This window comes from Pocillopora damicornis, chromosome 14 (genome assembly GCF_964200805.1).
Source record: "Pocillopora damicornis chromosome 14, jaPocDami1.2, whole genome shotgun sequence".
In the NCBI taxonomy this organism is placed as follows: Eukaryota; Metazoa; Cnidaria; class Anthozoa; order Scleractinia; family Pocilloporidae; genus Pocillopora; species Pocillopora damicornis.
Genome location: NC_142683.1, coordinates 13,986,775 through 14,012,989, shown reverse-complemented (window position 1 = coordinate 14,012,989; position 26,215 = coordinate 13,986,775). Strand labels below are relative to the sequence as shown.

Below are 26,215 nucleotides of genomic sequence, written 5' to 3'. Positions count from 1 at the left end.
CTAGCGGTATTCGTAGAAACACTACTGAACTAACTAGTGAGCTTCCGATAAACCGTCGAAAAAACGAATTTAATTGTACATAGCTATTCCAGCCCACAAGAAATTCAAATGTTATGTTTGACGCAGGTCTTTCTAAAATAAAGTATAAAAATTATTTCCAGAGAAAAAATTGTCCTGCTTAGGCCTTAGTTATGTAATGCCGATTCTCAAATATACTTGCCAAAACAGTTAACGAACTGAACGAAAATTTGATTGCGTCGTATAGTATTCTTTGCGGGTTTACGCGTATTTCCAAGGAGCTGTATAAAAATTCCTAAGAGATGGTACATATACAACTATATTTGGCATTAAAGTCAGCTTTCCTAATAATTGAAAGATGTAATTACGGATGAAAACGACAAATATAAGCTTTGGTAAACTTACATCACTTTTTCTTACAGTATTAATTGTCTATGCATTGGCTTTCGTGAGTTAACTACAATAGGTTTTGAACAGATGAACCTAATGATAATTGCAAGGTAAAAGTCATGAATATTTAAAAATTTTAAGCAAATGAAGATCATCGCAGTATATACTCAACTTAAGCAGTTGAGAAATAAGGCCTGAAAAAAATTCAGGCCTGAACGGGAATCGAACCCATGACCTCTGCGATACCGGTGCAGCGCTCTAACCAACTGAGCTATCAAGCCAACTGGGAGCTGGTCAATTGTGAGTTCGTTATATACCCGTAGATGGAGAAGGTGTGATAAGAATACATGAAAGTCATATATTTGTACTGCGGAAAATACATTTTAAGCAAATGAAGATCATCGCAGTATATACTCAACTTAAGCAGTTGAGAAATAAGGCCTGAAAAAAATTCAGGCCTGAACGGGAATCGAACCCATGACCTCTGCGATACCGGTGCAGCGCTCTAACCAACTGAGCTATCAAGCCAACTGGGAGCTGGTCAACTGCTTAAGTTGAGTATATACTGCGATGATCTTCATTTGCTTAAAATGTATTTTCCGCAGTACAAATATATGACTTTCATGTATTCTTATCACACCTTCTCCATCTACGGGTATATAACGAACTCACAATTGACCAGCTCCCAGTTGGCTTGATAGCTCAGTTGGTTAGAGCGCTGCACCGGTATCGCAGAGGTCATGGGTTCGATTCCCGTTCAGGCCTGAATTTTTTTCAGGCCTTATTTCTCAACTGCTTAAGTTGAGTATATACTGCGATGATCTTCATTTGCTTAAAATGTATTTTCCGCAGTACAAATATATGACTTTCATGTATTCTTATCACAATATTTAAAAATGTTATCAAGTAATGCTACTCATAAACAAATCTGAAAAGGAAAAGAAGAAATTAAGTTTTAATTTAATTTCATCTCAGTTTATTTAAACAGCTCTAAGGGGTCTTGAAAAGATAATAATTTCTTTCAACATGATGTCGATAAGTCAATACAAAAAAAACCAACTACTACAATAAAGAAAAAACACATGTCAAAAACTGAGTGTTTGTATTACTGTGGAGATGGGCTGATTTGAAAGATATCTGAAGCAAATCGATGAAAAGCGACTGGAAACACGCAAAATAATTATTTATTTAAACGTAAGCAGTAATGAAACAGTGAGATTAATATTTAAGAGAGTGTCTCTGTAAGAGCGGTCCGGTCGATTTTGCTTGAGTCACGGATTTCGCTCGTTTCTCGTGTGTTGTAAGACATTCATGTACCTGTACTAAAACCACAATCAGTTTGATCGGATCTCTTTATTTTTCAGAGTTTTACTGAAATTAAATTTCAATCGAGCGAAGGCTTGTCGTGACACTTTTCAAGACTTTAATTTCATACAACTTTGGAGGACAATTTACAAAAAACTACGGAACTCAGAAAAAAACAAATACCACAGCCATGTATGTTAACTCTATCTTATCTATCGAAGCGACTTTCGTAAACATCACGTGTCAATCAAGGAAACAGGAAGACTTGAATGACACCTTATCGGTTCGCCTAAATCACACACGCCAAAACCGATCAAATTCAAGGTAAATTTTTGAAAAAGTGAGGCGTTCTTAACTGATCCAACTAACATAGCTAGGAAGTAGGTGCCATAGAAAAGGTAACTACAGAAAAAAACTTTGCAGCCCGACCTTTACGAGAACTTTATAACTCCGTGAACTTACCTAATTTTCGGCAACATGGGGATTGTATGTTTAACGAACAATTTAAAATTTTTCCGCTTGAATTGAAAGTAAAGTTCATTTGAATTGCTTTCGTATGTATTTCTGACGGTTTTAGATCTACCTGCTTGATTTATATCGGTTACGCTTCATGTTGACGAGTCCCTCAAAATGGTGGCCAAACTTGGAGATTGCCGAAAATTAGGTAAGTTCACGGAGTTATAAAGTTCTCGTAAAGGTCGGGCTGCAAAGTACCATGGCTGTGGTATTTATTTTTTGCTGAGTTCCGTAGTTTTTTGTAAATTGTCCTCCAAAGTTGTATGAAACTAAAGTCTTGAAAAGTGTCACGACAAGCCTTCGCCCTAGTGAAATTTAATTTCTGTAAAACTCTGAAAAATAAAGAGATCCGATCAAACTGATTGTGGTTTTAGTACAGGTAGATGAATGTCTTACAACACACGAGAAACGAGCGAAATCCGTGTCTCAAGCAAAATCGACCGGACCGCTCTTACTGAGATACTCTCTTAAAAACTTGCTGGAAAAATCATTTAAGCAGTTAGCTGCAGGAAGTCATCAGATTGTAAACGTGAAAAAAGTTCTTGTTCATCATTTTTGGCCCATAGGTTTAGCAAGAAATCTGATTGAGATTTTCACGTTTACTCCCCAAGCTACACCATGTTCAATAAGACTTCTTGCTATTCATATACAGAGCAAAATTATACATTCCTATGCTCTTCAGACGACCACAACGATATAAACCTCTATTCCCTTGACAATGCATTTGATATTTCAGCGGCAGCGGCAGTGACAGTTTTATCGCCCATTGCCGTGGTGAAGAATGGGTTGATTTTGGCGAAGATTTGGAGGAGGAACTTCGCGAGAACTTCATTACATATTTTTCTAAATAGATTGGCAATGACTGACTTGTTGGGTGATCTAATCGGTGGGCCCCTTCATGCTTTGAGGATATTTTTTTCCAGGACTTTGTACTCATTTTCTATGACTATTTGTCCTCAGATCGTGAAGCTTTGTCTTTTTCGTCACCGTTACTATTGTTACCATGGCTTTGATGTCAATTGAAAGTTGAATGCAGATGTCTCGAAGATCCTTTAAGAAATCACTCCGTACATATTACTCCTTCCATTTCCAACCATTTTCCTTTTAATTTCATGTACAAAAGATCTAGCCTTTTTTAAAATATATTGTTAATAGGAATGAACTCAAAGATTGTCACGTGTTTTCCTGGAACAATGCTCGCATATTTCAAAGTTTATCGAATTGTTCGCCGTCATTATAACCAAATTCGAGGCAGCGGAATTTTTCAGAACTTTGGTCAACCCGCAATTGACTGAACGAAGTGCAACAAACCTGTAGCGTCTATGCTATATTGCGTTGTGTTGTTATTCTCAATCTGTCTCTTGCCGTATTTTGTTTCCACTGTGTTACGTAAACAAGTAAATTTACAAAGACTGGCAAGAGACGAAGAAAGGATAGATCTCTGCTGCCATTACAGTGGTGCTAATGTTTTTGTCATCGTCTCTCAATCCTTTGAATGAGAAGAAGAATGAGAGATATCCATTATGGTCTTGAACAACTATTCAGGAGGTTAAGTAAAAAAAGTTTTTCTGTTGTTTTTTTCATTGATTTTAAATCAAAATTTGATTTTAGTTAAGGTAGTTTCCGAAAAAGTGCATGAAAGTATTAATATTGTAGAGGTTTTCATTAAGTAACTTTCTTGATAATATAAGTTAGCCTTACAATTCAATTCAGATTCAAAGTTATACAGTAAATCGAATATAAAGTTTAATTAGGTTCTACAATTTGCCTCGGAAGGCTTAGCATAAATTTGAAAGAGCTGCTATTTGAAGTATTCTTAACATTCTGTTACATACGGCTTCTGGTTGGACCGTCTCAGTTACTGAAAAAAACTAATTTCGAACACCAATGTCAATAACTATCTCATCAAAATGAGGACATCGTGTGTTATTTGACTTACAGGATGATTATGTATACATTAATTTGTGTTAGGGATCTACAATACGCTTTGAATGTTTACTTATCTAAAGAAAAAAATGATTAAGACGGAAACAGCGTGAAGATGCAAAAGTTAAGGCAATATATCTGTTTGAAAGGCTGCACTTTATTTGATTAGTTTCTAAGAAGTAACTGATGAAATATCGGCCCACCACTCGAAAAAAATTCAATGCAGATCGTCAATCTTCGAGTTTCATCCGACAACTACAAAAAAAGACTTTTAATCTAACGTTCACTTCAAAATCTTCATTAAGCTGCGAATACAACGTTGTATAACTCAATATAATTTGCTGTTGTTAACTGAGTCGATAGTGTAAATTACCACTGTAAAGAGTTTCTAAGTCTAACGTTTCAAGCGTTAACCCTTCTCGAGAGCAAATGTATTACTCAGACCACAACTGGGAAAACAATGACAACTTTCGTTCGGTAGTTTCTTTTTGGAGGGCAATCGTTATGGCTATGTTATCACCCGTGGCTGTGGTAGGAAACGCAATCATTTTGGCGACAATTTGGAGAAGAACTTTTCCACGAACAACGTTTCATATCCTTTTGAGTGGAATAGCATTAAGCGATCTTTGCACAGGACTCATTGCTCAGCCATGTTATGCAGCGAGCATTCTAATATCTCCAACAAAGCATTCTAATGTAAAGGATAATCCAAAGCTTGCTGCCATCTTGCATACCGTAGGCGAGGCAACTGCCAATTTCTTCGTCTCCGTTACCATTCTGACCATAACAGCGATGTCCATTGAGCGATGGCTGTACATGTCTCGAAGATCCTTCATCACATCCCGTCGTAGGTATTTCGCCCTAATTGTGGTGCTGTTCCTGCCTGTTCCCACCGTTGTAATTCTGGTTTTAATACACCAGAATTTCCGGTATAGAAAAATATATGAAGTAATTATAATCACACAATTTTCATTTTGCTATACAATCGTATTATTTGCTTATTACAAAGTTTATAAGATCATTCGACGTCATGAACAGCAGATTAAAGCCAGCGAAGTTTCAGCTCAAAGATTTGGTCAGAATGCAATAAATCTGGTAAAATACAAGAGATCCGTGGCCACCATGATGTATATTTTATTGCTCTTCTCTCTATGTTTCACACCATTTGCTGTGGCTGCTCCTGTCGATTCTAGCACACATTCAAAAGCTGGAATGGTAGCAGGGAGTGTGTCTGTTGTGCTTGTATTGCTCTCCTCTTCTCTCAGCCCAGTTTTGTACTTTTGGAGAATGAGGGATATTCGGAATAGTCTGAAGCAACTGTTAACAATACACAGATAGAAGAACAATTTAAATGACACGATTTTATTTCTATCATTCCTTTTCAACTAAATTATGCTACAATTTGAAGCTGCCACAAAAATTGTGTTTCCGCATATATATAGTCCATCTGCCTGATGTAATGGCAGCGTTTATTAAAAGGTACGAGAAAAACGTGAAGGGATTTGTAGATGATAAAAGTTGTCCTAGTAAATGTATGAAAAGCATTAGGCATAGTTTATTCTGAGTTTTTTCGTTTCGTTATGTAATGAACACGAGGAGCATAACGAAGAAAAACTACCATGATATTATTCAAAGTATTTACATGATGTTTCCTTATCTCTTAAAGCTAACTTGTAGAGTTATCCTGTAGAGTCATAGTAATGATAACAGTAAATATATAATCACAATGCCAAGGTACAAAATAAAATGAAACTGTTTCATTTAACAAAAACTCTGCCCTGATGGTGGTTCTTGCTTGGCATGATTTTTGGCGTTTCGTGAAGCTTGATATTTCTTACACAGCTTTGGAGAATGAAATGAAGGTTCTGTTTATATGAAAAGCTAAGTTTTATATGCACTTTGACTGGTTCATAGATACATATCATCTTTTGGAAGGCAGACACATAGCTAACACCACTATTTACAATATTTTGCTTTGTCATCATACAAAACAAATAGCTTCCATTTTGCCGTTAGTCTGTACAGTAGTAGATCACAAAACACGTCAAAATGTGGTTAGAACATCAGTGACATACTCGGCTACGTCTCGTCAGTGAACCACGTTTTTGTTCTAATCTCCTTTTGGAGTCATCAGTGGTTTATCACTTAACACGCCCACGGCACCAGGAATTCTAATGGTCATACATTCCACAGTAAGTTATAGAATTGAAGTTTAGTTATTGGACATGTTCAGCTGGCTTACGTTTCGTTTGGGTATTAGCGCATTGCTGCAGTCCCAGATCCCTTGTATTGTGTTCAAGGAACTTGTCACAACCGAAAATGTCTCTAAAGCCTTTTCGAAAGGACTCATTAAATACCGCGTAGACAAAAGGATTTACTGCACCGTTGAAAATCTTCAACAAAATGGTAAAGGGAATCAGCCATATCGGTGCTTTCATCACTAGCTGCTCAGCAAATGGATGCAGCCACGAAAAAACAAATTGTGGCGCCCAACATATGAAAAAGATGACTATCACTGTGATCATCATAAATGTGACTCTTCGCGCTGTGCGATTTACTATTCGCTGTTGCTGGGCGTTGATTTCTCCTGGGACCTTCCTCTTCCAGAGACGATAACTGATCAAGGGATAAAGAACTGACATTAACGTAAACGGCAGTAGAAAACATGACGCAAGTATCATGAAATTGGCATGGGACATCGTAACACTACACGTAGTGTTCCCAGACTGATTGGATATTTCATCTATTTCCAACAAAGTACCAACTGGCAGCAGAAAGGACGTTGCCCATATGACCGGAATGGCTATTTTGGTCCATTTTGAACAACGCTTGTGTTTCAAGGGTCGACTGACTGCCATGAAGCGATCTACTGTTATACCAACCAAGCTAAAAATACATGCAAGAAAGGAAACCAAAGCAATGTACAGGCTTGTTTTACATAACAAAATTCCAAATCTCCCGAGGGGCCAAACTGATGTAAAGAGCAAATATCTGATTAACATAACACCAGTGCATGTCGATATCACCAAATCTCCGCACGCCATGTTGAGTATCAGCAGATAAGTGGTAGACTTCATGTTTTGGCTTTTCCTAACAATGTGAATGACTGACGAGTTACCAATGAAGGAGAAAAGAAACAGCACACCCGCCAGGAACGAGAATGCTACTCTGGAACTGAGAGAATAGTCCAGTAACCCTGCTGGAAAAAAAGTATAGATATGAACATAATCAATTTTGGAATGATATGATTCTGAGATCTTCTAAGATTTGAAATAAAGTTATCGAATGACGTTTTAAACTTTTCATCGAACGTCACTGGAAGTATTAATCTCTTCTCATACTGAGATACAATTTATGAGTCGACTTTGTCGCCGATCGAGCAAAGAAAGATCTTGACGATATTCTAAGGATCTCATCTGACATAAGTCAGTACAGCTTGAATCAGCAATGCCGAGAGTGATCTATGTGGTTGGAGAGCTCTGGAATATTCTGATCCTGAAAGTACCTTAAATGTTTCTTATTTTGTCCTAGATTAAAACTATCTAGCAGAAGGGATCCCACATAGTGTCTGTCATTTTTCTCATTCTCTAGACATAATGACATTAACAGTGAAAAACAGAGTCTAATTTTCCGCTCTAAACTTCACTCGATATTAGTCGTATGAATGATTTCACAGAGTTCGATTAATATCTTCGATCTCTTATCCTTATCCCCTTAAAGTAGATATATTTACAAAGAAAATTAAATAATCAGTTCTCGTCCAAATTTTTTTTGCATTTTAAAGCTAAAACCGAACCAAATCACTTTCGCTTTACTCTGCTCCCAAATTTTTAGAGGAGAGTGACTCATCTAAGAGTATTATTTTTCACCGTACCCACTGTCGACGCACTTTTGTTGCTCATCCTCAATATCTTTTGTGTTTGCATCTCCTGCTTGCGGAATTAGATATTTGTGGGCTTCTGTGTACTTATTTTTTTTCCTCGAATCCTTTGCTATAATCAATATGCTTGCAAATTGACCCGGCGGGAGCTTTTAATTGACTTCAGGATCTATTGTTTGCTAAGTATGGTGTGATGTTGCATCTCAAACCATCTAATTTAAGCGACGTCAAAACTGCGAAGGCAAGATTTACGTTGCATTCAGTTCTTTGGTAAAATAAAACAATGACGAAAATGATAGATTATCTTTGGAACTTGGGCTTTGTTTTAGAATGGTTTGAAGTTGAATGATTATCTGTCATGGTAAACTACACCACACTTAGTATAATCAAATGGTCTGTGAAGGTTTTATTCGAATACGGAAGCTTTTCTATAGACGTGTGTTTATTCATGATTAACATTTTTATTGCCCCTGCAGAAGCTATCACCCCTGATATTACTGTTTGCCTTCCAGAAATATAATATTGAGACGCGTTTGTTTTAATGTTGGTGACTGACACCCAGCAGAGTTTTAAACTTATTCAATTATTCATTCGCACAGAATCCTTTTGTAAGAAAAATTTATTTGCTTGGGGTAATTGGATCACGGCTCTATGAAAAATTAATCCCAACATTATTTTGCATATGAAAGCAAAGTTGCACCTGTCTTCGATAGGCAAATGCATCCACATGCTAAATATAATCTTTTTGTGTATTACAACCTGTTCCAGCCGTCCTACAATTACGTACTGAGCAAAGTTTTAATAAATAAGTGGAGAAAAAGGAAGGCTTCTATTTCTAGGCACAAGACATGAAACAGGCCTTAAATTTTTGGTCGGCTGATCAGTTGATGAGATATGAAGATAAGAGGCTATTGTATTGGGTGCTTATTCCGCGGCACTAAATCTTCCCGGCTGTCATGGATAACATAACCTCATTAAATAATTGTGAGTTTTCTTGAGTTGCTTTTGCTCGTCGACTGCGTTTTAGGACGGTCAATAATATATTCATATATGTGCAAACATGTTTTTATATTGTTAGGCAAAAAAGAGACGTGTCTTTAAAACTGTTTTCATTGGTAGATTCCCGTTGTCTCTAGCGCAAGACAAAGTAAGCAAAATCTTTGTTTCGAACAGGAATCGAACGTCAGATCTTCGGATTCCGTGCTCTGTTACTGTACCAATAACCGGTCGGAAACTCTTTGGTTAGCTAGAGTCATCACTTGGTTTATTCATGTTAGGCAACAGCTATTCCGGTTTTAAAATTGATCATCGGCAGATCATGGACCTGGCGGGAATAACTTATTTAATTGCTTCTGCCAAACAGCTGCTTAAGGCCAGTACGAATATCTCTCATCCTCCAAACGTACAGTCCTGGGTTGAGTGTAGAAGACAAAAATAAAAGCACCATTGACACTTTCTCAGCAACGAAGGCTCTTTCTTCATATTTGGAATCAAGAGTAAATTTTAGGGGGGCTGCAACAATGTAAGGAATGAAACAGACAGAAAACAATAGCAAAATGTACACCATGGTAGCCACAGATTTCTTGTTCTTTGAAAAGTCTATGGTGGGTTGACCAAAATTCTGAGACCCCCAATGGGCACGAATTTGTTGTTGGTGGTGGCGTAGAATACGATAAACTTTGAAATAGCTGAATAATGTCACAAGAAAACAACACGACATCTCTACGGCCGTAGTTACGGCAAACACATATTCATACGCCGGATCTTTATGGTTAGCTAACACGCGAATAACAGTTGCTGGAATTGGGAGAAAAAACACCATGATAGGGAAGAAATATCTACGACGTGGTGCATTAGATGATGTTTGAGACATATATAGCCATCGTTCAACGGACATCAACGTTATGATAATAAGTGTTATGGCAATGAAGTATGCGCTGCTGCTCTCGCCAATTGTACGAATGTTTATCGAATTTGTTAGACACGACGCAGCGAAAAAAGGTTGAGCAAGAAGTCCTGTGAAAAAGTCAGTTAACGCCAATCCGCTTAAAAGAAAATGGAAAGAAGTCCTGGTAAAAGTTCTTTTCCAAATGGTGGCCAAAATCAGTGCATTCGCAACCACAGCCGATGGTGATAAAACAGCAATGATGACTGATGTAGACAGATCAACTGCGCTGAGGAAAGAAACCGGGTGTTCTCTGCTACAACCATCTGAACTAAAATTAGCCGACTCTTGGTATCGATAAGTACAATTCTTGTTGTCAAACATGTTGTATTGCGGTGCTATGGTGCATGGAAAAGACCACCTCAAAACCTTTTCGCTGAAAGTACTTAGTTAATAAGATTTGTCAATTAGAGTTCACCTTACAAGTACTGGTAAGTTTTTGACATCGCCAAGCTGTTGTTAGATTCCGTGTAACTGTTCGCTCAAAACGCATTATATGGACCATCTTAGGGCCTTTTCCAAATGTCGTATGATAACCTATTTATCACCTGTGCTCAAATGTGTGTGCAGGTTTTCAATTACTTAAACTGCAGTGTCACGAGCCAAAAATATCCCCTGAGCTCATTGGAGAGTTTTATATCTATATCGCTCTCCAAGATAGGTTATACAAATGCTGTTTAGTTGCTTATGTCAAATTTGCGTCTTCTAAAATCCATGACAAAAAGATAAAGCAACTTTTTATCAAGAGCCGCATGAGGGCGACAAGCAGTAATTAAGAAGCTCTAACTTCTGTCATAAAATTGCGAGGAAAGCGTAATTTTTTGGAGAGTTCTTCGGATTAATTTAGAGCAAAAAGTGCTCTTCGTAATGGCTTTACCAACAGATACAAATTAAACAATTACTTCTGTTTGTCTTTGTGCTACTCTTTAAATTAAACGTTATTAAAAAAGCGCTAAAAAAAAGCGCTAAAAGCGCTTAAAGCGCTCTTCGTAATGGCTTAACCAACAGATACAAATTAAACCATTATTTCTGTTTGTGTCTTTGTGCTACTCTTTAAATTAAACGTTATTAAAAAGTGCACTCCAAAATTTGTTGCTGTGAAGATTTTCTCCGAAGGATCCTGTCTTTATTTCAGTTAATGTGCGGCCCCAACTAGAGGTTTGTCTTTTTACATTCGCGGACAAGTCAAGTCGATGATAAATCTTGATGATAGAAAAACCCGCTGTTTATCACTTGATAATATTTGTGTTGTTATTAGAGGGTCTTAATGGGGCGGTTGCTTTTATGGTTTGAGGTTATCGGTTATAATTTTGGCTATTTGTTGTTGTTACAAGAAATTTTCTTTACGGTTAACTTTTTATGACGACTATCGGTTACAGTTTGTCAATGTTTACGCCTGACGGCTAAAGTTTTTGGCGGTTTTACGGATATCAGTTGACCCCGTTGAGAACCTCTTATTAACTTTTAGATTAAGTGCTGATTATAAACGAAAAATAAAGCTGCCTGAAGTTAGATAACTGAGGCCACTGAATCTTTAAAATGATATTAAAATACATTTTTCAGAAGACACCAAAACATGGTTGTAACGTGTTTTTGCAAGGCATGATTGTGATGTGTACTCGCAATGCATGACTGTCAAGCGTCCTAAACGTAGAACGGTTTATCAGGCACGATTGCAAAGTAACGTTAAAGTAAGTGACTGTTTAGTTAACGATGAGCAATAAACTATGAGCTATACTAACACATCGCCATGGGGGAGGCTTACGAGATAATTACAATTAAAATTAACAACTTTGTGACTAAAGTAATTTCAAAATCAATCGACAGTTTAAATGTTTTCTTTTCCCTTAAACTCTGGTATATTGAAGCTGTAAAGGCAGTCGCTGAGCCACCCTACACTCAACACAGCGGCGCAACTCAAGTGGTTGGGAGTTCACCGCCATGACTGCAAGAACTGCTCTAGGAGCTGACCTCTAAATCTGTGCTTAAAACCTACGACTGACTTACGAAGGTTAATAAAATCGCCTAATTAGTTCGATAAGAAAACAATTCTTTAATCAAATTGATTTGATTTGATCTGCCCAGCCAGAATCGGTTTTAAAAAGTGGAATATTTGGAAGCCGAGATTCACGGGTTGTCCCAGAGTTATCTCACTTCTTAAGCGTTCTCAAATGCCTGATTGCAAAGTTTTACTGTACCTTAGTTGAATGAGTAATAATGAAATGTCCTTATATCGGAATTTTGGTGGAAGAGTAGTTCGAAAATCACGCGCATGTGTAAACGGGAGGCGCCTGGTGTCTGATCAGGAACAGTTTTTTTTCGCTCTCTGAGACTCTGTCTCTTTCTTCTCTAAAATTCAGCCCTAAGTATACGCTCCTAACCCTTTCATTCCCAAGATATCAAAAGTAATTCTCACAGTCTTACATACAATTCTCAAGATGTTGGTTCGGAGAATTTGGTATTGGATCAATTAACAATCCTGTTATTGGTATTTTTTCTTCATTCTCCTTACTAGTTCGCTTGACAATATTGCTATTGTAAAGAGAAATTCTGTCTTGTTCACAGTTATGGGAGTTAAAGGGTAATTAAATGCCGTATGTAGGCATGTTTGGACTTACGGGACAACTGACCTTGGAAGAGTTCACATATTTTTAGAACGTTAACCAAAACAATCTCACGTAGCATTCGAAATGAAAAACAAAATACTTGAAACTGACAAGCAATCTTCGAGGACTAAAACCTAGACAAAACTTCCCGTTGAGGACTCTAAGAAAGATCAAGGACAAACCCAAAAACGACAAGCGATGACGATTATCGTACTAGAATTAAGCTATTATACAAAGGTGAAGGACACATCATTCAAAGGGTAAAAATAAATTTATGGTCTTGCTACTCATAACAAACCAAGGCTCGCAAGACTAGCATCAGGATTTCAAAATAATCCAACAGGCCTAAACAATTCCCAAGAATTTTGCCCAACCGTGTGTTTACGAGTTACGGTAACTCGTGAACACACGGTTGGGCATCCCTCTGCGATTGAGGGCCAGACTGCTAATATCTTGTCTCCGTGAACGGGACTTTGAGCGCGATGCCCTATGAGTTCGCTATAAATTTACGAAAGGTATCTGATGATTCTCTTGGCCGCGACGAAACGCCGCATCATGTCAGCCACGAATTTTTCACAAGTAAGTGGTTCATAACACTGAAATGCACAATTGAAAAGAATCCGCACAATGCACAAGTAATAGCTGAGTGACATGAAACGACCTATGATGAAAAAGCAAGATCTAACTGCTGCTGCTATTGGCAGATGGTTTTAGCCTAATGAAGCTTTTATTAAGGGTAACCTAATTTGTCGAAATCAAACACAATTTTTTCAAGGTGTAACGGCAGAGCGATAGGGGATCATTGAGTTTTTTCTATATATCGTCTTCACTGATAATTTTAGTAATTTTTATGCCGAAAAGCAAAACAATATTATTTGCGAATAATAATGTCTTGCTTCCATCAACACAGAAAGAATAACATAAATGCTCCGAAAAACTTTAATTAAGAAACTGCTTAAAGGAAATGTTGATACCTTATTTACCCAAGTCATTGTTTGAGGCTAAAAAACCTGTGAGCAAATAAAATAAAAATGCAAATATCAATCAACCTTTATTCGTTCCAACCTTTTATAGCTTGCTTATCTTGAACACATGGACAGAATTTGGATTGTTTCGTCTTTTTCTTCAAGGTTTCAGATTCGTGCATGAACACTACAAAAATATATTTTTAGGATTCCCTTCAGATTCAATCATCTCGTAGCAAACTTTGATTTTATTATCGCAGCATGATCTAGGCGAGTTGATATGACGAACAACACGACTCTCTCTTGTGAAGAAAGGCTTGTTTCTCTTACTACTTCTAACGATGATGACTTCAGAACGAAACAGGTCTCTCTCTCCACCTCTATCATTGTTGCTGCTTTGTCACCAGTCGCTGTAGTGGCAAATTTGCTGATTCTGGCGGCAATTTGGAAGAGGAACTTCTTGCGTACACCATTTCATATCCTGTTGAGTGGATTGGCGTTTAATGATTTGTGCACAGGACTCATTGCTCAGCCTCTGTACGCTGCAACGCTTTTGATTTACTCGATAAGCTCGACAGTAATATGTCAAACACCAGTGCTTGTTATAACGATACGTACAATCGGCGAGAGCGCTGCAGTTGCCTTCATTACCATGACGATTCTAACCATCGCAGTGATGTCCATTGAAAGATGGCTCCACATGTCACGGCGATCTCTCATAACATGGCATAGCGGATGTCTCACCGTCCTCATCGTGTTGCTTTTTGGGATACCTATGGTTGTTGTTCGGATTTTAGAGAATAATCATGGACGGACAACGAGATTACTTTTCATTGCCCAGATTTTATTTTGTTATCTAATCACAATATACGCACATTTCAAAGTTTACCAAATCATTCGCCTACATAAGCACCAGGTCCGAGCGAGCACAACTTGTCACAGTTTTGGTCAGCCGGCGATAGATCTGGCGAAGTACAAGAAATTGATAGCAACTATGATTTATATTCTCTTGCTGTTTTCTATTTGTTTCGTGCCTTATATTATCTCCACTGTGATGTACTATGGAGTTAGCAGAATGACTTTGGAAACATATTTTTCCTTTAGAGTATCTGTAGTGTTTTTATTTCTGTCTTCGTCTCTCAACCCAGCGCTTTACATTTGGAGAATGCGAGATATTCGTCATGGAGTTAAGCAGCTACGTGACTGTTTTGTTTTTTAACGGGAATTACACTGATTAAAGTAACGTCATTATGAATTACGACAAGGACGAAGGACGGAGATGGGAAATACTTAAAACTAAACTTACTTGGTCACCTGGTGTAAGTGGTTAGCTTAGTATCGTCTGAACACATATCGTTGTCACTTAGACGTGATTTAAGCTCATCAGAAATGAATTTTCCAAAGGGGAACCAGGTTTCTTGAGCATGTAGCACAAATAATTTGCAAAGTACCAGGGCTGACAAGCGTATGGAAAATTAAACAGATTGGATAAGACGTTCTGTTGATCTGTCTTAAAAAGCGATCTTTCCAATAACTAAAATTATAATAGCAATCTGATAGAAACCTCATTATTTTAAAAAACAAACACCGAAATGCCTGCTCATGTTTAGGCCTGATTAGTTGTCACATTTAGGATTTGTGAAGAATTGTCTCCATTATTAAAAGGAAAAGGATTAGTCAACGACGTTAACCATTAGCCCTAGCAATTCAAGTCTTTAGTCAAATTTTGAAAAAATTTAAAAAATTTTATCCCGTGTATTTTCCATCAGTTTCGATACCAACCGATAACGCATCTAGACGACATTCAACTAATCTGTCACCGAACTTTCCTTCCATCAAAGACATGTCTTTTTTTCCGTTTGCAAACATTATTCCAAGTGAATCTAAACCATCCTTGCTTAATATTTCTTCCTCAAATAACAACTAGCCCAATTTCAATTTCCTTAATTAGTTTCCTGAGAAAGAAAAGCTTGCTCTCCACTGGGAAAGCTTTGACGATATATGTATTTCATCCATAAACTTAAAAAAAGGATAAATTATTTATTCATTAAAAAAAAAAAACGCCAGATTAGAGTCATTGTTTGTCAGAGCCTGTTATTTTAGCGTGCACTTGCCTTCAGAACGGAACATTACGCCAAGCACTTTGAAATATTTGGTTTTCAAAACAGAGCATCATTTTTAACTTTATATGAAATTGGTAGGAAAATGTTTGATTCTTAATGATTAAATAAAAAAATATTTGCTTCTGTAGAGAAAAAGTAAGAAGACTCTATAGATGCACGTATTTCAAAATGCATGCACCACAAAGATACATCTTTCATACACTTAGTTAGCGTTTGCAGACCATCGATCGATATCACTAAGAATTAATTAAAAAAATTAGCATGAAAGAATGACTCAGAGAGTTGTCAATTTTAAAAATATTTGTCTCTCAACAATTATTTGAAAGGAGTAAGTTTGATGTCAAGGCAAAAAAACATTTCTGCCCTAAAAATAGAGATGATCGCAATACAGGATTAAAATGAAGCATAGGCAGTGCAGGGAAAGCTTAACAGCAGTCTTACAAAGAACTCTTTGAGATATCTCGCAAATTTTGATTACAGAAAATTGCTTTTCTGACATGAAAACTCTTAAAGGAAAAATATTAAATTGGCACCGGATGAGTCCTTACAAGAATGTATTAGTTCTTTCCATTGTTAATGTTTGTTATCCACCTCCTTTTCAAGAGTTTGTCAAAAAACAAGAAAGCTTCTACATATTCTCTAAACAAGAGAGGGTGCCTGTTCTATTGACTGCTTCGCCAAGCTCAACCTAGAGCAAATTATCAAGCTAACCTCATGTGCAATAACAACACGACCTGGCTTCCTCAACAACTACCTTTCGCTTCATGCCATCTGGAAGAAAACATGCGGGACCGGTTCCTTCGACAGGTCGATATCACAATATCAACACTCATCGCAGTATTGTCAGTGATAGCAGTCCTTGGAAATCTCCTAATCTTGACGGCAATTTGGAAGAAAAATTTTTCACGAACACCTATTCTCATCATTTTTAGTGGGTTAGCCCTGACTGACTTGTGCACAGGGCTCATAGCTCAGCCGGTGTATATAACGTCCACCATTGTATATCTGGAATATCCTCGTACAGGAATTATCAACATGGAGAAATTTAGAACCATGGACACAGTCAACAGTGGTATCACCATATCCTTTGTATCAATCACGGTTTTTTGGTGGCAGTCATGTCTACTGAGAGATGGCTGTACATGTCTCGAAGAGCTTTGATTACTTTACGTCGAGGTGGTATCATCGTAGGAGTCATGTTGCTCATCCCCATTCCTCTTGTACTGGCTCGGATTCATTGGCGTCCAAAGGTTGTTGTGTCGTTGATTACCATCGAAGTACTCTCTTGTTATTTTATAACGTCGTTTTCGTACTTCAAAGTTTACCAAATTATTCGTATTCACCAGCGGCAAGTTCAGGCAAACGAAACGCTACAGAATTTTGGCTGAACGGCCATCGGCTTGGCAAAATACAAGAAATCTGTGGCCACCACATGGTACATCTTACTGCTATTTACTTTCTTGTTTCTGCCACTTGTTTTAAGTTTTATCATTAGTCTTAGCTCCAAGTCAAATTTAATTGCAATCAATAGAGTATGCTTAGTTCTTCTATTCTCTTCCTCTTCGTTCAACCCAGGTCTTTACTTCTGGAGAATGAACAACATTCGTTATGGAGTAAAACATATTTCCAAGTAGGAGAGCCAATAGGAAACCATATCAGCATGGTACTGAGAATGCTAACTACTTTAAAAGTCAAAGCGGTATCAATATTAAACTTCACACCTTTGCTCCAAACTTGTAGTGTAAAGATCATTCGTACATGAATTCGAATCGCATTTGTTCCAAAGTAATCTGTTCTTTTCTGGTTTCCTTGTTTGAGAAATTTGGACATCCCTGAGTTTTTCTGCCTGATTAATGAAAAAATCGTCAATGGAGAATTCCCGGTCGGCTTTTAGTATTGTACTTATTTCAAGTGTCACCACTTACACGTCATGAATACCTGCTCGTGATCTCAGTAATATGAAAAAATATATATACTTTTGCAAAATGCTTGATTTTCGAAACGAAAAAAGTTGAAAAGAATTTGTTGTTACATTAGGATTGTTGCTGAAAATAGATACTATAATTACTTAGAAAAAGAATGATCGATACATTCAGTTACCTTTGTTGTACAAGCGTTTGTAATAAGAAGCAACTGACAGAACCGACTTTACTTATCTTTCAGCATTCATTTCCTTCACAGGAAATTGCAATCATGAACACTACAAATATATTTAATTATTCACTAGCCAGAGAGGAAATTTTATGACGACTTCTACATGACATATGACCTGACCATTTTACAGACTTTTTTAGATAGCGGAACTTGAAGCTCTTTTATTTGATCATCTTTATTAGTCAATAAAGTTTTCAAAATAGACAGCAAGAGATCTAAATAACTTTGAAATGCCACCTAGCTATTACTGTTAATAACAGTGTTTACTCTCTCGTTGCTATTATGTTGTCTGTTGGGATGATTACAATTGTTAATTTAAGAGCACTTGTGTTTTCACTTACAGCATTGCTGACTGAATGTCAATATTAAAAAATTTACAGGACTAAATAGCAGTCCTGTGCTTACTAATTGAACCTAGTGAAATTGCTACGGCTTTCTGTAAGAATTCGTAAACAAACTTTCCCTTGCCAGCCTTTTGGGTAACCTGTGAGAAAAATCTCCAATGCCCATAAATGGAAAATGCCAAATTGAAAAAGGAGAGAAATCCTCCTGGAATCGTGAGAACAGGGCTGAGCGAAATGGCATACCTAGTCGGATTTGAACCTCAGACAGAGCTGGTATGGAGCTGCATCTAGGGCATACGTTGTGCCTTTGTTCAATCTTAAAGACATTTATTGAAGGTGAAATTTTGGAGCCTTGTCACGAACATAAGAATGGTTTAGAAAGTGTTAGGATTGACTTGTTTGTGTTTATGGTCTATAGAAATTTATGGAATTAATCTAAAAAAAATTGTCTTAATTTGGGAAAAATATGGAGACATTAGAAAGTTCGATGAAGATGAATCACGTGACTTCCCTCTCCTCCTCCTTTAAATCTCGAACGTACAGAGAGGAGTATTTTACAATTTTTTCTTTCCTTCAGATGAAATGTTAGCCCGACGCTGAAAAATCTCATCAACTACTTATTCAGAATAATTTTTTTCATAATTTGGTGCAAATTTATCGTATAGTTTTGCAGATGTTTAAACGAGAAGTGATCTATGAATTGTCTTCCGTTTTTATAGGACTTGAGATGTCACGAAAGCGGAAACATAACCGCAAGCATTTTACTCTTAAAAGCATTTTACTATCACATTTTTATTTAAAACTTCAGCAGATTCAGCAGGTTCATATATTTTTTTTCGAAGTCATAAACACCCTGAAACGACTCTAACAAAGGGCCATCTCTTAGCCTGTTTCAAGGTTAAATATGATCAAGAAGTTCGAATTTCACCGGCATAGACTAAACAAAAGCTTTCCTTTCATTATTTATTCAAAAACAGGATCATGAATAACAATGCCACAAAAATGGCATCGGTTATAACTAATAAGTGGTGAAGATGTTCGCACGTGATTTGAAGATTTTGTCTGTTTTCAGGTTGAGTTCACACACTTTCGAGGCTTATTGAAGGCTCAGATTTTTGCGATTATTTTCAATGTTCATATTGACTTTGCGCGGTCGTCCTTTCGTTTGAAAGCGATTCATTTGACGAATGCAGCGTTTTCTGACTCATTTCGCGAAATTTCCACAGAACTCTGGACGATTTTGAGCCTTTCAAATTTGCGAAATTGTATCCATATTTGTTTCGAAACTTTGTTGACAGACACAGTTGTTAAATCTGTCTAATCCCTTGAAAATTCGTTGCAGCTTCTTTTAGATTGTTTTTCTAATATCGGTGGAAAGTTCCACCCATTCCCATCCTTCTTCCCCTCCCAAGTTTGCTATCGCGAAGTTACGAAATACACATAAGAAAGACCGCAAAACAAGCATGTTATTTCAAGTTTAATGAAGAATTTTGAATAAATCAAAGCGTTTAAAACTGACATTTTGAACGCAGTTTGGTGAAGGTTAACAATATACAAACTGCTATCTCGCATAGCATTACATCGCAACATATCAACCTAGTTTAATGTAAACATTAATAAAGACAAAAAAAAACACAATCGCAAATCCTTTTTTTTTCGCAGGAATACCAAAACATAGTAACACGTATCCATCATATCATTTTGGCGCATAAAACTCGTTTCAAACAAGCGTTTTCTTTAAGGATGATCATAAGCTCTGTACGCATTCGCAAGTTCTCTCTCTCAAGGAAAGCCGCTTTTAATTGCGTTTGCAGTTCACGAAATTTCCTTGCATCACGCGACTTTTTCGCCGAGGCATTGTTTTTCCTTCGCCGTTCCCAGTAGCTCTCCTTTCCCTCTTTTCCGTTATTTGTATCATCTTCGTCGTATGAATCTTCCTTCATTTCTTTCTCTGACGGTTTTTCTGTTACCTCATCTGTTTTCTCGAGATACTTAGCGCCTGAGGTTTTGAAGCCTCTTCCCATGCTATGTGCGTAGGTTACTACCTGAGCTGCGTTCTCGAAATCGGCGAATTCTCCTCCTAAATATTTCCCTCTGTTCGCGTAGCTACCGCAATCTGTGCTTTTTGCGTATCTCAAGAAAGGTGGAAACATCTTCGATTCTGGAAGGCCTCCATAGTTCGGAATTAGATTAGAAGATGACCGCTGTGTGCGGTTCTCTGCATCTTTACTCTCTGGACTGGAGTAGACTTCTTTAGTTTTGGTCAAGACAATACGGGTACCGTTGGTAGAAGTAAACATTTCTGGAAAATGCTCTGATAAAACCTAAATACTTTCAATGCGACGATCGTCTAGAGCTGGTCTTAGCATGATTCTTGATATTTAAAGCTCGTAGTGTTTATGAATCCTTTTTATTTCTCTCTATCAGGAAGCAACGGGCAATGGACAGGTGTACTTTACACGTGAGTTCCACCATTACTTTGTTATATAACACATACGTTCCGTGTTACAGCGACTGATTGTAGCATTGTTTTGCTAAAAACAATTTTCATTCTCACTCGTCTTTAGCTCTTTGGCCTTATCGCGAGCAAGTAATTCAATATTTCCCACAACATGGGGCGAAACTCAGTTCGTCTTTGTAATATAAGCGCTATTTCATATACCGTCGAATAAATGTATACTTTTCATTTATCCTTTTCATAAAACAAAACATTCAAAGAAACCGGCTTTAACACGCGTTTGTTAATGATTACACGATTAATAATAAGCTGAAAGCAGTTTGGTAAAAGGTTATGTAACGAAATCTATGCTGATAGCACCCCCTCACTGCCAATTTCTGCTAATGTTATGTTAAAACATGAGACAGACAGAGCAATATGAAACAGAGAAACAAATCAAAAGAATACTGAACAAAAGAAAACAAAAATGGCAAAGCATTAAGTTGTATATTGTCTCGAAAGTAATAAACTATTCTTTTCGGAGACGATGTTTCATGGATTGGAAGGTTTGTGTCGGGAATGGAAAATATCACGCGCGGGTAATTTAGCTGACGTTAGATCGCGCAAACTACCTCAGTGTTTTTCATCTCCAGCTGCGGCTATTTTTAAACTTAATGACAAACTGAACGTGTTTTAAAACGTGAGCTTCTTGGTTCAACGGAAGCAAAAACAAAAAATAAAACTTATTACTGATTACACAACATGAGATGAAGTTGACCCCCGCCTGTCCACGTACGAAAGAAAACTTACACGTGAGAAAGAATTGTATTAGAAAGTAAATATTTCTTATCCTTATTTTTAATCATTAAGTTGGCGTCAGTTTAAAAACTCAGCTACTTTTCACTTTCTTTCTCTCTTTTCCTCTTTTTCTCTGTGGCTCAGTATTATTTTATATTATTATTATTTTTTGTCACATTGGTAATCCGATTTGAATGAACTAACTGCGGGATTTGTCTTCAAAATCATTTCAGGTATAGTCTGTAAATGTTTGCATAAGTATTGCGCTCAAGAGCACATTACAATTATTTTGATCAAATATTCAATAAAAGAAGGGGAAGCAAGAGAAATTTTAGAGAAAAATTTGACAGGGCAAAGGTCATAGCAATCATATTTACGCAACCTATAAGCTGATGAGATTTTAAAACTTGAATAAAATTTAGGGTCGAACGGGGTCCGAACCAAAATCAGTTTGCAATATATTTGTATCTTATTAGACGTTTTGAGGTGTAATATCATTGAGTATTTTTACGAGTTTTGCCGTATTCTGATGAGCCCTAACTATGAGTAAAAAATTCAGCGATCTGCAGACCAAAACGTCTAAGTAATTATTTATTATCCAGCTGCTTTAGTTTATACGCATTTCTTAAAAGTGAGAAAAACGAGGCAGATTGAGAAGCGTAACGCGCGCAGCCGACCAGTTAAACCGGTTTTTTACTACAATACGAAACAGGCAACTTTACAATAAGTAATTTGCTCGCGCGCGATTGGTCTAAGCGCAGCACGTGACCGATTATCCCCAGCTGAAACTAAGTGATATACGAGAATATCACCCAAGCGATATTCCCAAATTTTCAAACCTTACGTCCATTAAGATAAGTATTCGTTTCGAACTTTATTGAAGATGAGAGAGCGTTTTATGTTTGTTACAGAAGAGGGCAAATATTTATTTTTCATTTTGTGCGGAAATATGCTCGTATATTTCTCCTTGGACGTTACAGTTTTTCACGAACTTCGATCTCGGAAAACTGATCACATCTTGGTACAGATAGAGGCTATCGTTCATATATTTCCACTTGATTCGCGCATTGTTCGTACTCTACTTAGTACTTTTACTTTGGATGGTAATGTGGCGTTCTCACCAATTCACTGAGATATCGCACCAAATGGCAGCTTATCACTGGTTAAGTTTTAAGTAAGCGAGATAGATGAACACATTACAACGTATATTCATAACGAACAAACAGACTTCTTTCATAAATGGCGCGGCTAACTGCTACATTTTTTACATTCGCGTAATTTACCCTCTCTGGTCTCGACAACATGGTTAATAACAATGTCTAGAATTTTCATTTGCAGGCACGTGAGCATGCAGGCTAGTAAGAGAAGGGTCTAGAACCAAGAGCACTGCACAAGTATCACAGAGCGGTCATGGGTCCAAATCACCATTCTTTCGTTGTTTTCATTGTTCAGGCTGTTATGTCCTAAGTTACGATTTTTCCTGAGGTATTTACATCGGTTCATGTTGTGGCCGAGGTTGATAAATAAATACAGCAACGCAGCTGGCTTAGTTCACAATAGAGTTTTTCTGTCGCTGTGGTAGCGCATTGGAGAGCGGAATACGATCCCCTGAGGTTCAAATTCTGATGGTTAATCAGATTTTCTTCTTTGTTTCGCGATTTTGAAAATACAAAAAAACATCTTTTTCTATATCTTATCAAGCTCAAAATTTACCATCTTCCGTATTCTTGTTTACGCTCATGACGCATTCGACAATACTGATCCCAGCAGTATGCAGGACGCGTGTCACCTATGAAATGACCCAGCTGCTCCCTGTGGCTCAGTGGTAGAGTAGTGGTAGAGCATCGGAGCACGGAATTCGATCTTCTGAGGTTCGAGTCCTCACCAGGACTCAGAATTTGTCCTTTATTCTACAATTTTGACATGATCAAAAGACATTTTCCTTCTTCAAACACAACTGCCTTAATAACATCCAAACATAGCGCGTTTTTTAAAGAAGTCGAAACATTTGAGTAGCCCTTTTCTATCTGTTGTAGCCTGAGTCTCATGATGACACAAATGATTGAACGGTCACTTTTCTACAAAACCACATCGAACAACAACATTCTCTATAAAAATTTTCTCCCTCGTTTCTTTTTGTGATTTTGAATGTCAGTTAGGGGCTTACAAGCAGATGTTACATACTCCTCATTCCTACTGAAAAATTTCCGTCTACACAAAAGTGACTTGCACATCTCTGATTGGGTGAAACACTAACTCCTCATAACAACGCCTGCATTTGATCATTAATAAGCTGAGGTTTTTCGAATAAGCACATGAACACCTGTCACAAATCGAATTCAACGTTAATTCGTTAAAAATTTATCTGTCTATTTACCTGAAGCAGAGGCAAAGCGCCGTTCAAAAGCACTACGATTCGTCGGTGAAAATTTCGCCATCGCGCTTCATACTGTACTTTATACTCTTAAAACATTTCGACAAAGAAAAAGCAAGCAAGAAGTAAGGTAAGATTTTTAACTTTTATTTCATTATCCAGCTGATTTTCTAAGAACAACGAGCCAAAATAAAACGAGTTGTTTAGACTATGACAGGTTGAACTCTGCTATGTTCCATAATTTTAATTAGGGCTAATCCAACCCAATAAACTTCAAATAACATTTGGAAAAATTACTTTATCAATCCTTATATATTTAGCTTTCTTAAGAATTTTTCATTGGATTTTATTACAAATAGAATAACCTTCGACAGTGATTTCAGTTAGCAGGTGTCACTGCTGGTATAAATACGAAAACGAGGCATAAGTTGAAATACCTGCTGCTACTATTACACACAGCCGTACGCCACACTTTAGGGAAATTCTACCTTTCCAGCCCTCTCTTTTACTTCATTGTTCGAGCGAGATCTGGGAGTGTCTCTCTGTGCACATGGGCTCACAGTCGAAGGTCCAAGACAGCCAAGACCCAAGCCAAGAACACTCACAGACTTGGCTTAGGCTGGACCCCTCTTTTCCTTGTTTCCCTTTTATTTTCTCTACTTCTTCTTCTTCTTCTTTTTTTTCTTTTTTTTTCTACTACAACATGTACAATACAATCTCTCGTGAAAACTCGAGAGAATCAAACCGAAAGGACCAATTTCGTTCCCACGGAGTTTTCGCCCCATTCCAAGGGTCTTCTTCCTCCTGCTACACCAGAATATTGCCATCTCAACGGCAAAGTGTCAACAATATTGTCGCTGATTGTATTCTAGGAATAGGAAAAAGCTGACTTGATTTTGTTCTGTGCCTTTTGATGCGGTTTGACGCTCTACGAAAGATGACAGCTCGTACACTAGTTTGCCTTTTGCCGTTGCTTCACACAATTCTCTCTGTGAAAGGTTAGTGCTTGCGCGCTTGAGTGACCCTAGTGTAGCACATTCTGCACACGTAACTTACAACCATTGAAAGAATATAAAGGAAACTTCTACCGATGATTTCTCTCACAGAAACCATCTCTTGGGGCTTTGACGGTTTCAACCTAAAGCACGTGTACTTATGAGCAAGAGTTTATAAACTGCTCAGTTTATGTAGGATATCTTGTAATGAGTCATTAAGAAGATAATTTTTTCTCTTATCTAGAGCGTGGGACAAAGGGAAAATTTTGAGTCCCCATGAGGAATCGAACTTAAGAACTTCGGATTCAGTCCGTGCTCCGGCGCTGTACCGCTGAGCCACAGCTAGAGAAATCTATAGTAAATTCGACCAGAACTTGCGTCGGTTGCGTTAACTATACAATTTGGGCCTTAATTGCTTGACTCAAGAAAATTTGAACGGAGGATTCAAGAGCTCTACCGCTGAGCCACAGAGACTTTACGGTTAGCTAATACAGTGTCCCCATATCTAACACGCACCCTACAGACTGCTAAAATCAGTATTGTTGGAAGCCTCCCGTGAGTTAATTGAATGATTATAACAGGAATAATTTTCACAGGTTGTGACCACTGCGAGTGCGACCATAGAGGGGCTCTGTCGTCTTGCCAACTGGTTTCCCCTCAGTGTAAGCCCCATCATGATCTTGTCCCTGAAGCAACAATGTGTGATGCAAGGGGGCTGAAATGCTGCCGAATGACTTGCGATGGACCTGGAACGATGTGTTTACCTGAAGAGGGTCGTTCGAGTTCAACATATGCTGATTTAGGAACCAAGACTTGTAAGGAAGGATTTATATGCGTAAAGGCTGCGTCTCGTCTTAGGAAAAAGTTACGGATTCCATGATGTCATTGCTCATGGTTAGGATAATTCAGGTCAAATATATAATTTTTTAAAATTTCTTTTGGACGCCTATGAGATGTGAATTATACTATTCAGATAGGTAGTCATCGAAAACAATCAATTTTATGCTTGTTTTCAAACAGAGTATCTTTTGTTTAAACTGGTAAAGAAAAAATTTGTAAACAAATTACGTAGTTTTGAATACATTAAAAATCATCCAGAAGTTATTGTCAGGTATGAGTTTCAAAGGAAAGGAAATCTTTTATCTCCGTATCTCCTGTGTGGTTAGGCCATCTACCATGATTTGAACCGTCAAGGTATAATTTAATGAAGAAGGATAACCGAAAAACCCAGTCATTCGTTTGTTAAAAATTAAAAAGTAACCCTAAAATCTGCAATCGAACGGTTTGCGATTTGAAATTTCAAAGATACATATCCTTTCGAAAATGGTGTTCTTGGGCGTAGTCCTTGTGTAACTGAATTTCAGGGAACTGAAGCATGCTCTCTCGAACGCGTGTGAAACAAAATCTAGATTTCCCATCTCTGACTAGCTGGAATGAAT

At 37.5% G+C, this 26,215-nt stretch overlaps 4 protein-coding genes and 1 pseudogene across 6 annotated transcripts; 3 read left to right on the top strand and 2 right to left on the bottom strand.

Moving 5' to 3' along the window:
- Positions 1 to 5,497: 5,497 nt before the first annotated feature.
- On the bottom strand, positions 5,498 to 10,921 carry LOC113665807 (tachykinin-like peptides receptor 99D). 2 transcript variants are annotated; one of them, XR_016182931.1, is made up of 2 exons: positions 8,030 to 10,921; positions 5,498 to 7,354 (listed from the first exon to the last, which is right to left on the bottom strand). XR_016182931.1 is itself a non-coding variant. In XM_089193824.1 (2 exons), exons 1-2 carry the CDS (start codon positions 8,079 to 8,081, stop codon positions 6,372 to 6,374), a joined length of 1,035 nt encoding a protein of 344 aa, XP_089049950.1. In that variant the 5' UTR covers positions 8,082 to 9,104; the 3' UTR covers positions 5,498 to 6,371. The 2 variants fall into 2 exon arrangements, 1 of the variants encoding a protein (XP_089049950.1); XM_089193824.1 differs by having other exon boundaries at positions 8,030 to 9,104.
- A 2,325-nt stretch (positions 10,922 to 13,246) lies between these two features.
- LOC113665814 (sphingosine 1-phosphate receptor 1-like) lies at positions 13,247 to 15,625 on the top strand. Its single transcript, XM_027181535.2, has one exon. It carries the CDS (start codon positions 13,832 to 13,834, stop codon positions 14,768 to 14,770), a length of 939 nt encoding a protein of 312 aa, XP_027037336.2. The 5' UTR covers positions 13,247 to 13,831; the 3' UTR covers positions 14,771 to 15,625.
- An 832-nt stretch (positions 15,626 to 16,457) lies between these two features.
- On the top strand, positions 16,458 to 17,479 carry LOC113665815 (uncharacterized; annotated as a pseudogene).
- Positions 17,480 to 19,636: 2,157 nt separating this feature from the next.
- LOC113665797 (uncharacterized) lies at positions 19,637 to 20,836 on the bottom strand. The gene has a single exon (XM_027181521.2). It carries the CDS (start codon positions 20,470 to 20,472, stop codon positions 19,864 to 19,866), a length of 609 nt encoding a protein of 202 aa, XP_027037322.2. The 5' UTR covers positions 20,473 to 20,836; the 3' UTR covers positions 19,637 to 19,863.
- A 2,934-nt stretch (positions 20,837 to 23,770) lies between these two features.
- LOC113665799 (uncharacterized) lies at positions 23,771 to 25,873 on the top strand. Of its 2 annotated transcripts, none has more exons than XM_089193823.1 (3): positions 23,771 to 23,906; positions 24,654 to 24,779; positions 25,373 to 25,873. In XM_089193823.1, exons 2-3 carry the CDS (start codon positions 24,695 to 24,697, stop codon positions 25,654 to 25,656), a joined length of 369 nt encoding a protein of 122 aa, XP_089049949.1. In that variant the 5' UTR covers positions 23,771 to 23,906; positions 24,654 to 24,694; the 3' UTR covers positions 25,657 to 25,873. The 2 variants fall into 2 exon arrangements, with proteins under 2 accessions (XP_089049949.1, XP_027037324.2); XM_027181523.2 differs by having other exon boundaries at positions 23,771 to 23,911.
- Positions 25,874 to 26,215: the final 342 nt, after the last annotated feature.

Excerpts from the sequence above, each read along its gene's own strand:
- LOC113665807 (XM_089193824.1), bottom strand. The coding sequence starts at position 8,081 with ATGCAAACACAAAAGATATTGAGGATGAGCAACAAAAGTGCGTCGACA. Across the intron at positions 7,355-8,029 it reads CAAAAGTGCGTCGACAGTGG|CAGGGTTACTGGACTATTCT; the intron begins GTACGGTGAAAA and ends CTTTTTTTCCAG.
- LOC113665814 (XM_027181535.2), top strand. The coding sequence starts at position 13,832 with ATGACGAACAACACGACTCTCTCTTGTGAAGAAAGGCTTGTTTCTCTT.
- LOC113665797 (XM_027181521.2), bottom strand. The coding sequence starts at position 20,472 with ATGTTTACTTCTACCAACGGTACCCGTATTGTCTTGACCAAAACTAAA.
- LOC113665799 (XM_089193823.1), top strand. The coding sequence starts at position 24,695 with ATGCGGTTTGACGCTCTACGAAAGATGACAGCTCGTACACTAGTTTGC. Across the intron at positions 24,780-25,372 it reads CACAATTCTCTCTGTGAAAG|GTTGTGACCACTGCGAGTGC; the intron begins GTTAGTGCTTGC and ends TAATTTTCACAG.